Here is an 11362-nt window from a genome sequence, read left to right as displayed (position 1 = left end):
TGCAGGACTTTTATGGCTAGTTATAGTCCTTCACAATAAAGTTCAGACCTGTAATAGCAGTTCCAAGGGAAAATGGTGTGGGGAGAGAGGGTGACCAGTCTCTTCCATACAACGCAAAAAGTAATTTAGGAGAGATTGGGGGGCCCGAGACATAGCACAGCGGTAAGGCGTTTGCCTTAGACGCAGAACGACGGTGGTTCAAATCCCGGCATCCCATATGGTCTCCCGAGCCTGCCAGGAGCGATTTGTGAGCATAGAGCTAGGAGTAACCCCTGAGCGCTGCCAGGTGTGACCCAAAAACCAGAAAAAAAAAAAAAGAAAAAAAAAAGGAGAGATTGGGCCCCGCTTGTGGTGGTGCTTACTCCTAAATCTGTGCTTAGGGGACTATAACAAATGTCAGGGATCAAACCCGGGTCAGCCACGTGCAAGGCAAGCAATATTTTTATTTGTTCCTTCTTATTAAGCACCATGATTACAAACATGCTTGTAGTTGGGTTTCAGTTATAAAAAATGATACTTGTTCCTTTTTAAACCATGTCCAGTGATGCTCAGGGATTGCTCCTAGCTCCACTCAGAAATTACTCTTGGCTGTACTCAGGGAAGTGTATAGGTTACTAGAAACCGAACCCAGATTGGTTACATGCAAGGCAAGTAGACTACTGTAGCTGAGCTTGGGAAAGCAGAGTAAGGTTTCTCACCGAGGGAGACCAGTGAAGGACCCCATAAACTAAAGCCTTCTCTTGCCAGGCCCCTGAAAGGAGCCTCAGCAGGCAACTGTGAAGGAAAGACCACCTTTGGATGGGAGAGATGAGCACTTTTCAGAACAGGTCAAGCTGGCCTCCTGAAACTGGAGCCCACACCCTTTCACCTAAGCCACTAAAACACTTCATGTACTCAAAGGACACCCGAAGGTCTTGTGACCCAATCTTTTAAACACGATTGGCTGAAATCCTTTGAACCTGATTGGCTGAGGACATGTTTAAGTATCCCACTCTCACCTAAAAAAAAAAAAAAAAAAAAAAAAGAGTAATCTCCTGAAGTTGCTCCTGGAGGGTTTGGTCCATAAGTGCTTGTCCTCTGCTGTCCCGCAACATGCTAAGCTTGGTCACGAACTCTCCTGGGATCCAATGTCACCAGCTTCATCTTCAGACTACTTACTGTACTATTTCTCCAGCCCCAGTAATTTACCTTTTTTATTACTAAAAAATGTTGGAGTTATCAGACATGAATTCCACAAGACTTTATTAACAATAACATGTCTATTTTTACATTGTAGGATTCCTTTAATTGTATTCTGAGTTTTCTGTCTAAAATCTCCCAGATGACTTATTCAACAAATACTTGATGTGAAGCCCAATAGATGCCAACACTGTCATAATCATTTTACAAACATTAAATATTTCTAACAATCCTGTGATGTCTGGATCATTATTATGCACATTTGAGGTTGGAGTTAGACTATATCCAGAGGTGCTCCTGACTTACTCTTAACTGTGTGCTCAGGAGATACTCCTAGAATGCTGAAGGACTATATTTGTGCCAGGAATAGAATCAGAGTCAGATGTAGGCCAGGCAAATACCCAACCCTCTGTATTATTGTTCCAGCCTCTAGCTGTTTTTAGCTAAAAAGTATACTGCACTTATTACTTTTTTTAGCATAAAAATACGGAACGCTTCACAAATTTGTGTGTCATCCTTGCTCAGAGGCCATACTAATCTTCTCTGTATCATTCCAATTTTAGTGTATTTTCCGGCGTATAAGACTACTTTTAAAACAAAAAAAAAGTCAACCGAAAATTTGGGGTCGTCTTATACGCTGAGTGTATCCTGAAAAATGTCTCAATATACCGCTAAATGAAAATTGTCTGAATATTGCCACAAAACGAATTTTCCAACTCGATCCTGCACCAATCCCTGCAAGGCTGCTCGAACCGCCTCTCTAACTCAGCCAATCCAAGCAGGCATTTTTTGCATGCAAATTAGACAATGTTCTGGACTCGAATCTACACTGTCAAAAGCCTGCTCAGATTGGCCAGGGTCAGAGAGGAAGTCTATGACAGTATAACTTTTGAACCTTTGCTTGTTGTGATTGGCTCACTGTGGTACATGAGCACAGGAACACATGCAGCACATGCAGCACAGGAATGTTCTGTCTGATACAGCGAATATAGGCCTAAACCTATGTTTTAACTGCAAAATTAGGGGGTCGTCTTATATGACCAGTCATCTTATACCCCGGCAAATACGGTATGTGCTGCTGAAGCAAGAACTAGTTTTATATTTATTTTTTATTTATTTATTTATTTAGGATTTGGGGTCACACCCAGTGGTTCTCAGGTGTTACTCCTGGCTCTGTGCTCAGACCATATGGGTTGCCAGGAATCCAACTGGAGTCTGTCATGGGTTGGCCGCATGCAAGGCCCTACCACTGTGCTATCACGCCTGCCCCATTCATTACTGATTTACTCTAAGGATACAAGTAAAAAATTAATTAAAAGAAAGAAACATATGAGTATTGATGGAGACAGTACATGTTTATAGAAAAAAAATAAAGGCTGGGGAAAACCTCCTACAGCTAAGTACTGAGCACTGAGTATTCTTGAAACTATAATGTGATGAGTTCATTGCTTTTGTTGCCAGAAGGTAAAGATCCTCAATCTTATAGGAGGAGTCTCTGCTGCACAGTTTTATTTTTTGTGGTTTCAACTGACATTTCCTTGCCTGAGTGTGTACTTGTTGCCCAGTCAGCTGATTGACATTGATAATCTACTGGATTTCTGATTGGGTTATAACAGCATGAATACTCATGTTCTTGTTCTCAAGCAATCAAAAGCAAAAGCAAGGGACTTGTGGTCAAATGGCTGAATTTAGAAAAGATTTTAACAAAAACAAGCTAAGAAATATTTCATTTAAGATATGGTAAAGGAAGGAAAAAGAAGGCAGGGTAGCTCCTGAGTTATGAGAGAGGTCTCCATAAACCAGATTCCAGAGAAAGGCAGAAAAACCTTTCCCCTTTTATACCTTTTTTGTTTTGACTTCTGGGCTAAACCTGTCAGGCTCAAAGATTACTCCTGGCTCTGTGCTCAGGGATTACTTCTGGCAATTCTCAGGAGACTATATGGGGTGCCAGGGATTAAATTTGGGTCAGGTTCTCGCAAGGAGGTTCTTGCAAGGCAAGTACCCACTGTGCTGTCTTTCTGGCCCATTGAATTTAAGCAAACTGCCAGAAAAGCAAGGATTAGGGTGTTGAAATGATTATTTCTGTGGTCAGGCCATCTTAGTTATTCAGTCATGTAGGTTTTTCAGATTATCAGATATGTATGTTCTGGGCTCAATCTGGTGATATTGCACAACTGTAATCTCTTCCTTAGGGCCATATTCCTGTAGTATTTTGTTTGGCAAGTTACATAGGGTTTTGTTTTATTTGTTTTCACTCCCCGCCCCCCAGTATTTCTTTGGTCTGCTGCATCATTTGAAATCTTTTTCAATGTGCCAATCAGTTGCCTGATAGTATTGACTAAATGTAGTGTCTACTGTAAGAGAACACTGATGGAGGTTAGGAAAGGAAGATTTAGAGAAGATGAGATTTTTTTTGTTTCTACAATATGTAGGAGGGTCAAAACACACCTTTAGGTAGGACCACAATAATAACTTACATATTTCTATTGGCTCGGGGGATAATTTAGTGACTAAAGCATCTGCCTTGCAAGCCTGAGGCACCTCAAAGTTCATTCCCTCTCCTGTCCACACGCACCAAGAAAGGTCCCAGAAGTTCTGTTCTTTAGTATCTTTTATGCTGCAATAGACTGTGGTCTCTGGTACAGAGAGAGCCATGTGTGTCTAAGTATTGCACCAAAATTTGTGTAACTCCCCCTTACTCCCCACTAGCACCACAACTAAAGGTTATGTGAGAAATAGGGTTGGGACCAGGAGGTTTTGGGAGCACCATAGTGACCTCATATCAGAACTAACAAGGGGTCGGAGTGATAGCACAGCTGGTAGGGCATTTGTTTTGCACACAGCTGAACTGGAATTGGCCTGGGTTCAATCTCTGGCATCCCATATGATCCTTAGAGTCTGCCAGGAGTAACCCCTGAGTACCACCAGGTGTGCCCCCTCAATAGAACTAACAAAATGGCAGCAGGAGTACCACAACCAAAAGTCATAACGCATAGTGAGCACCAGTACCAGTTATATGTGACTCCAGTTATACCAACAAGGAGAGGAAATGCATGTGTATAAAATAGGTCTATAAAATATATGACCAAAGAGAGACTCTATCAGTAATTAAGGCACTCACCCTGCATGTGATCTCTCTCTATTAAAATCTATCATAGCACCATTTATAGTTACCTGAGCACAGCAAGCCCAGAATCTTGCTGGGTGTGGTTCCCAACTTCCCTTTACCCTATAATAATAATAAAGTGAAAATAAATAAATTGAATATAAAACAGAACTAGTAAGATTAAGATTGGGTGGATCCAAAGCATCCAGAAATACTGAACAGGTAAGGATTAGACAGGACAGATCACCTCCCAAGGAGTTTTAAACTGAAACTGAGACTAAGCATTTTAACCTGGCTAGATGATGTGATCTTCCTAGATGGGAACCTATTTCAAAACTTGACATTAAAGATGGAACAAGTAAATCAAGTATAGAGAGTGATAAAGACAGGTAACATGGCTGTCTTTGATGGAGGATAACTGAAACCAGCCCAAAGTAATGAGAGATAAAGAACTCCTAGAGAACACTACCCCACCTCTTTTTTGGTTAATTTGTTTGCCACGCCCAGAAGTACTGAGGACTTACTGCTAACTTTGTACTCTCATTCCCGGAGATCTCAGGGTATTATATGTCGTGTAGAGGATCACATGTTGGTCACATGCAAGCCAAGTGCCTTAATCATAGTACTATTGTTATAGGTCCAAAGACAGTCTTATTCTCCTCTCTATCCTAAATCCAGAAGATTTATATGCGTTCTTCTTCTTGAACTTTTTTTGGTTTGTACATAAAATGAGGTATGTCTCCGGAGACCAGTTCAGGAAGAAATTTGCTGCTCATTTCTTTTGCAACCTGCCTTTCCTTTTCTAGCTTTTTTCTCTATTAAAAACAAACAAACAAAAAACCCAGCAGGTAAGGCATTTGCCTTGCATACTTTGGACCTGGGTTCGATCCCCAGGAGGCCTTCCAGGAGTGTTCCTTGTGCACAGAGCTAGGCGTAAGCCCTGAGTATCATCTGCTGTGGCCCACAAAAAAAAAAAAAAAAAAAACTTTCTGTGTTCATGCAAACAAGATGGTTGTTGTGAGAGTGAGTTCATCATCCAACCTGCTAACAAGTTGTCAATAAAGTTCTTTCTCTTCTTTTTTATGTATCTTTCATTCCTCAGCCTTCCAACCAAAGTAGAAATGAAACTTCATGGTAATAATACCAGGAAATAAAAGTTGTGTGGCAGATCAATAAGAGTTGCTAAAACTCACAGCAGGTGAGCCTCATTTATGCAACGTTTTTCAAAAATGTAAAATAGGAGCTGGAGAGATAATATAGTGAGTTGCGGTGCTTGCCCTAGCATTGCTGACCCAGATTTGATACCCTGCAGTGCCAGAAGTGAATCCTGTGCAGAACCAGGAGTCTACCCTACTGTGAGTCGTCATTGAGCTTTGATTTTTCTCTGTGCTCTGTAAAGTGTAAATTAGTCCTTGCATTTTGTACAGAAGAAGAACAACTCAAGAGAGACATCAAGTACATCTAATTTGGTAAAGGTTGGAACCTTGAATGTTAGTAGATTTTCTGAAGGTGATTTAGATGGTTCCCCAAAGTCATAGGTCTCCTGGAGTTCCCCAAGTAACATTTGTGGGAGACTGTCCTAGCCAGATAGATGGAGGAAGGACTGGTATTAAGATTGCGGAAATAATAAAATTTAAGAAAAAAAAAAGGTCCAATCTTGAAGTAACCCAAAGGCCTGAAGAACATGTTCTTTTGAGATACAAATTCTGGCGAAAATGAAGGAACTGACAGGGAAATAAATGAAGGAGCTGAATGAAACTAAGGGGCTGGATTTTCTTGAGGCTTAGGAAGATTTGTTTAAAAACTGTTCGATTATAATGATTTATTTGTTTGCTTTGGGACCATTCCCAGAGATGCTCTTGGTTTACTTCTGGTTCTGCAGTCAGAGATCATTCCTGGCAGTGCTTAGAGGCCCTTATTTGTGTTCCCACGATAGAACCCCAGTCTACAGCATGCAAGGCAAATATTCTGCCCACTGTACTCTCTGCAAGCAGTTTATATTCATTTTATCAAACCTTCATCACTATGGTCAATTTGAATGCAGATAATGACCTTGAAAATATCCCTTAAAATAAAAAAGCTTAGAGCAGAAATCAATGAGATGGAAATCCCAAAAATAATTCGAAAGGTTAACTAAAGCAAAAGTTTGTTCTTTAAAAAAATAAACAAGATCAATAAACCACTAGCAAAACTAACAAAGAAATGGAGAGAGAGAAATCTAATACACTGGATTAGGAACAAAAAGAGAGAGATTACCACAGAGACTGTAGAGATTCAAAAGGTAATCAGAGACTACTTTGAGAAACTCTATGCCACAAAACATGAAACTTGGAGGAAATGGATAAATTCTTGGACTCTTATAATCTTCCATGGTTAAAACAGGATGACTTTGCATATCTAAACAGACATATGAGGAAATTAAAATGATCATCAAGAGTCTTCCCCAAAACAAAAGCCCAGGCCTGATGGATTCACTAACGAATTCTTTCAAACCTTTCAAGAGGAAATTCTACCAATCCTCTGCAGGTTCTTTCATAAAATTTAAGAATCAGAAACACTCCCAAATAGTTTTTACGAAGCTAACATCACCTTGATACCAAAATTAGACAGAGATGCTGCAAAAAAGAAAACTACAGACCCATATTCCTGATGAACACAGATGCAAAGATTCTCAACAAAATTCTGGCAAACAGGATCCAATGCCTCATCAAGAAGGTCATTCACTACGATCGAGTAGGTTTCATCCCAGGAATGCAAGGATGGTTTAACATACATAAATCAATCAACATAATACACCATATCAATAAAAAGAAAAGTAAATCCATATGATCATATCAATAGATGCAGAGAAAGCATTTGATAAGGTCCAACACCCATTCTTGATTAAAAAAAAAACTCTCATCAAGATGGGAATAGAAGGAAGTTTTCTCAGTATAGTTGAGGCAATCTACCACAAGCCAATGGCAAATATTATTCTCTTTTTTTTTTTTTTTTTGGTTTTTGGGCCACACCCGGCATTGCTCAGGGGTTACTCCTGGCTGTCTGCTCAGAAATAGCTCCTGGCAAGCACGGGGGACCATATGGGACACCGGGATTCAAACCAACCACCTTTGGTCCTGGATTGGCTGCTTGCAAGGCAAATGCCACTGTGCTATCTCTCCGGGCCCTGCAAATATTATTTTCAATGGAGATAAACTAAAAGACTTTCCTCTAAAATCTGGTATAAGACAGGTTGCCCTCTCTCACCACTACTATTTAACATAGTGCTGGAAGTTCTTGTCATAGCAATTAGGCAAGAAAAAGATATTAAGGGTATCTAGATAGGAAAGGAAGAGATCAAGATCTCACTGTTTGAAGATGGCATAATAATATATTTAGAAAATCCTAAAGACTCTACCAAAATTTTTCTAGAAACAATAGATTCATATAGCAAAGTGGCAGGTTACAAAATTACATACAAAAATCAATGGCCTTCTTATGCACCAATAATGATAGAGAAGAAATGTATATCAAAAAATAATCCCATTTACATTAGTGTCACACAAACTCAAATATATTGGAATCAACTTACCTAAAGATGTGAAGAACTTATACAAAGAAAACTACAAAATCCTGCTTCAAGAAATAAAAGAGGATATGCAGAAATGCATATACCCTGCTCATGGATTGGCAAGATTAACATCATTACAATGGCAATAGTCCCCAAGGCATTATACAGATTTAATGCAATCCCTCTAAGGATACCCATAACATTCTTTAAAGAAGTGAATCAAACACTCCTGAAATTAATCTGGAAAATAAACACCCAAGAATAGCTAGAGCAACACTTGGGAAAAGGAATATGGGAGGCATCACTTTTCCCAACTTTAAATTGTATTACAAAGCAATAGTCATTAAAACAGCATGGTACTGGAATAAAGACAGACTCTTAGATCAGTGGAATAGACTGGAGTACTCAGAGAATGCTCCAGATATACAATCATTTAATCTTTGATAAAGGGACAAGAAATGCAAAATGGAGCAAGGAAAGCCTCTTCAACAAGTGGTGTTGGGACAGCTGGTCAGCCATTTGCAAAAAAACAAACTCAGACCGCCAGCTAAAACTGTGCACCAAGGTCAAATACAAATGGATTAAAGACTTTGATATCAGACCTAAAACCATAGATATAAAGAACAACACGTAGGTAAAAATACTCCAGGACATTGAGACTAAAGGCATCTTAAGGAAGAAACAGTACTGTCCAACCAAGTTGAATCAGAGATACACAAATGGGACTATATTAAGCTGAGAAGTTTCTGTACCTCAAAGGAAATAATGCCTAGGATACAAAAGCCACCCACAGAATGAGAGAAGCTATTCACCCAATACTCATCAGATAAGAGGCTACATATCTAAGATATACAAGGTACTGAAAGAACTTAACAAGAAAAAAAATCTAACCCCATCAAAAAATGGGGAGAAGAAATGAACAGACACTTTCTCAAAGAAGAAATACAAATGGCTAAAAGGCACATGAAGAAATGCTCCACATCACTAATCATCAGGGAGATGCAAATCAAAACAACAATGAGGTACCATCCACTCCACAGAGACTGGCACACATCACAAAGAATGAGAACAATCAGTGCTGGTGGGGCTGTGGGGAGAAATGAACTCTCATTCACTGCTGTTGAGAATGCCGTCTAGTCCAACTCTTATGGAAAACAATACAGAAATTCCTTAAAAAATGGGAAATTGAGTTCCCATTTGACCCAGCTATACCACTTTTAGGGATATATCCTAGGAACACAAAAATCCAATACAAAAATTCCTTCCTCACACCTATATTCATCATAGCACTTTTTACAATAGCCAGATTTTGGAAACAACCAAGATGCCCTTCAACAGATGAATGACTAAAGAAACTGTGGTATATATACACAATAAAAATTATGCAGCTGTCAAAAGAGATGAAGTCATGAAATTATCCTATACATGGATGTACATGGATTCTATTATGATGAATGAAATAAGTCTAGGGAGAGAGATTGATGTGAATAGTCTCACTCATCTATAGGTTTTAAGATTAATTAAAGACATTGAAATAGTTTCCAGAGATGAGGGCCGGAAGGACAGGCTCAAGATATGAAGCTCACCACAAAGAGTGGTGAGTGCAGTTAGAAAAATAACTGCACTGAGAACTATCATAACAATGTCAGTGAGTGAAAGATGTAGAAAGCCTGCCTTAAATACGGGATGTATGTGTGTGAGATGGGAGCATTGGTGATGGGAAGGTTACACTGGTGAAGGGTGGTATTCCTGCTATGCCTCAAACCCAAGTACAGTTATGTTTGTAATCACGGTGTTTAAATAAGGAAGTTATAAAAACAAAACAAAAAAAAAACCAAAAGCCCTTGATTGAAATTGAGAAATCTGAAGATTTAGTAACACCTTCATTTTTTATTTCACTGTTCATAATACCCAAAAATATGGGGGGAACCTAAATTTCCATTAAGAGACAAATATTGCTTAAATGTGGGTTATCAACAATGGAATATCATAAAATGAAAAAAAAAGAAAGAAAATATCCTTACATCAATGTTCAAGTCATTCTGTAAAGTTCCAGGGGTCCTCAAACTTTTTAAACAGGGGGCCAGTTCACTGTCCTTCAGACTGTTGGAGGGCCAGATTATAGTAAAAACAAAAATCATGAACAAATTTCTATACACACTGCACTGCATATATCTTATTTAGAAGTGAAGAAACAAAATGGGAATAAATACAATATGTGGCCCGCTGGCCGTAGTTTGAAGATCCCTGCCTGAAGCGGACAAACTCGCAAAGCAACTTGTGGACAGAATGTTCTATCCAGGGAGATACTTAAGTATTCCTCCCAAACGCCCCTGCTGAAAAATTCAGTAGGTATAATTTGTGGTTAAAAAAAAAAAAAAGAATAATAATAATAATACTGTTCAAGTACGAGAGTAGGAGGAGGAGAAGTGTAGGAAGACAAGGCTCAGGGTCTCTGGGACAGGCAAGGCCAGCCCCGCCCGGGGGCGTGGCCTCGAGCGGTGGGCGTGGCCAAGGGAGGCGCGGTGTGCGCCTGCGCGCAACGCCCCAGCCCGCGGCCCACTTAACCGCCTGGTAACGCGGCGCGCCTTGCTGCCTTGCTGCCCGGCTGCCCGGCTCTCCGCCCCTCCTGCCTGCCTTTCCGCCTTCCCTCCGGCCTTCCATTCCGTCCGCGGCGCTCCCGGGACCATGACGGATCCTCGCGTGAGGCAGATCAAGATCAAAACGGGCGTGGTGAAGCGGTAAGGCCCCCTTCGCCGCCTTCGCTCGGCCCTGCAGGGCCCCTAGGCCGGGCTCCCGGAGCGGCGCAGGCCCGACGCGCGCCAGGCCTCGGCCGGTCCCGGGGCGGGCGGGCGGGCGGAGGGGCCGTGCGGGGGCGGCGGGCAGCGTGGCTCGGGCCCCCCAGCACGGCCTGGCCCGGCCCTGGCCCAGACGTCGGCGTCAGCAGCCGCTTGGGCCTCCAACTCCTTAGTTGAACAAACTTGTGCGGCCCGGCCACCCCGCGAGTGGTTTTGGGTTTGGGGGGCGCTCAGGGGTTCCTCCTGCCTCTGCGCTCAGAAAGCGCTCCTGGCAGGCCCGGGGGACCAGCTGGGATGCCGGGATTCGAACCACCCCCCCCCCCCCGGCCTTCTGCATGCAAAGCAAACGCCCTACCTCCATGCTAGCTCCCCGGTGGCTTCCACTAACTCCTAGTGTTGGTTTACAGCCCTGGCGTCCACCTGGGATTGATGCCCCTTGGACCCCCCCCCTACCCCCAGTCCCGGATTTCTGGCCGACACCTCAGGAATGTGCCCCAACTTTTCTTGAGATCCCAGGAGAGAAGACTGCTTTTCCTTTTTATCTATCTATCTATCTATCTATCTATCTATCTATCTATCTATCTATCTATCTATCTATCTATCATATATATTATTTAAAACACCTTGATTACATACAAGATTGTGTTTGGCTTTCAGTCATGTAAAGAACACCACCCATCACCAGTGCAACGTTCCCATCACCAATGTCCCAAATCCTTTTTTTCTTTT

At 41.5% G+C, this 11362-nt stretch overlaps 1 protein-coding gene and 1 non-coding gene across 2 annotated transcripts in view; one reads left to right on the top strand and one right to left on the bottom strand.

Annotated features, from left to right (window-relative positions):
* Nucleotides 1-1659: 1659 nt before the first annotated feature.
* LOC126002218 (U6 spliceosomal RNA) lies at nt 1660-1763 on the bottom strand. The gene has a single exon (XR_007492981.1). It is a non-coding gene; the product is annotated as a U6 spliceosomal RNA (small nuclear RNA).
* An 8752-nt stretch (nt 1764-10515) lies between these two features.
* The window catches only part of TBCA (tubulin folding cofactor A), a 51171-nt gene continuing 50324 nt past the window's right edge, over nt 10516-11362 (top strand). The window contains exon 1 of the mRNA XM_049766470.1: nt 10516-10576. Coding sequence (XP_049622427.1) covers nt 10524-10576 — 53 coding nt within the window. The 5' untranslated portion in view covers nt 10516-10523. The remainder of the gene's footprint in view (nt 10577-11362) is intronic.

This window comes from Suncus etruscus, chromosome 2 (assembly GCF_024139225.1).
Source record: "Suncus etruscus isolate mSunEtr1 chromosome 2, mSunEtr1.pri.cur, whole genome shotgun sequence".
Classification (NCBI taxonomy): domain Eukaryota; kingdom Metazoa; phylum Chordata; class Mammalia; order Eulipotyphla; family Soricidae; genus Suncus; species Suncus etruscus.
This window is presented reverse-complemented; position numbering and strand designations above follow the sequence as displayed.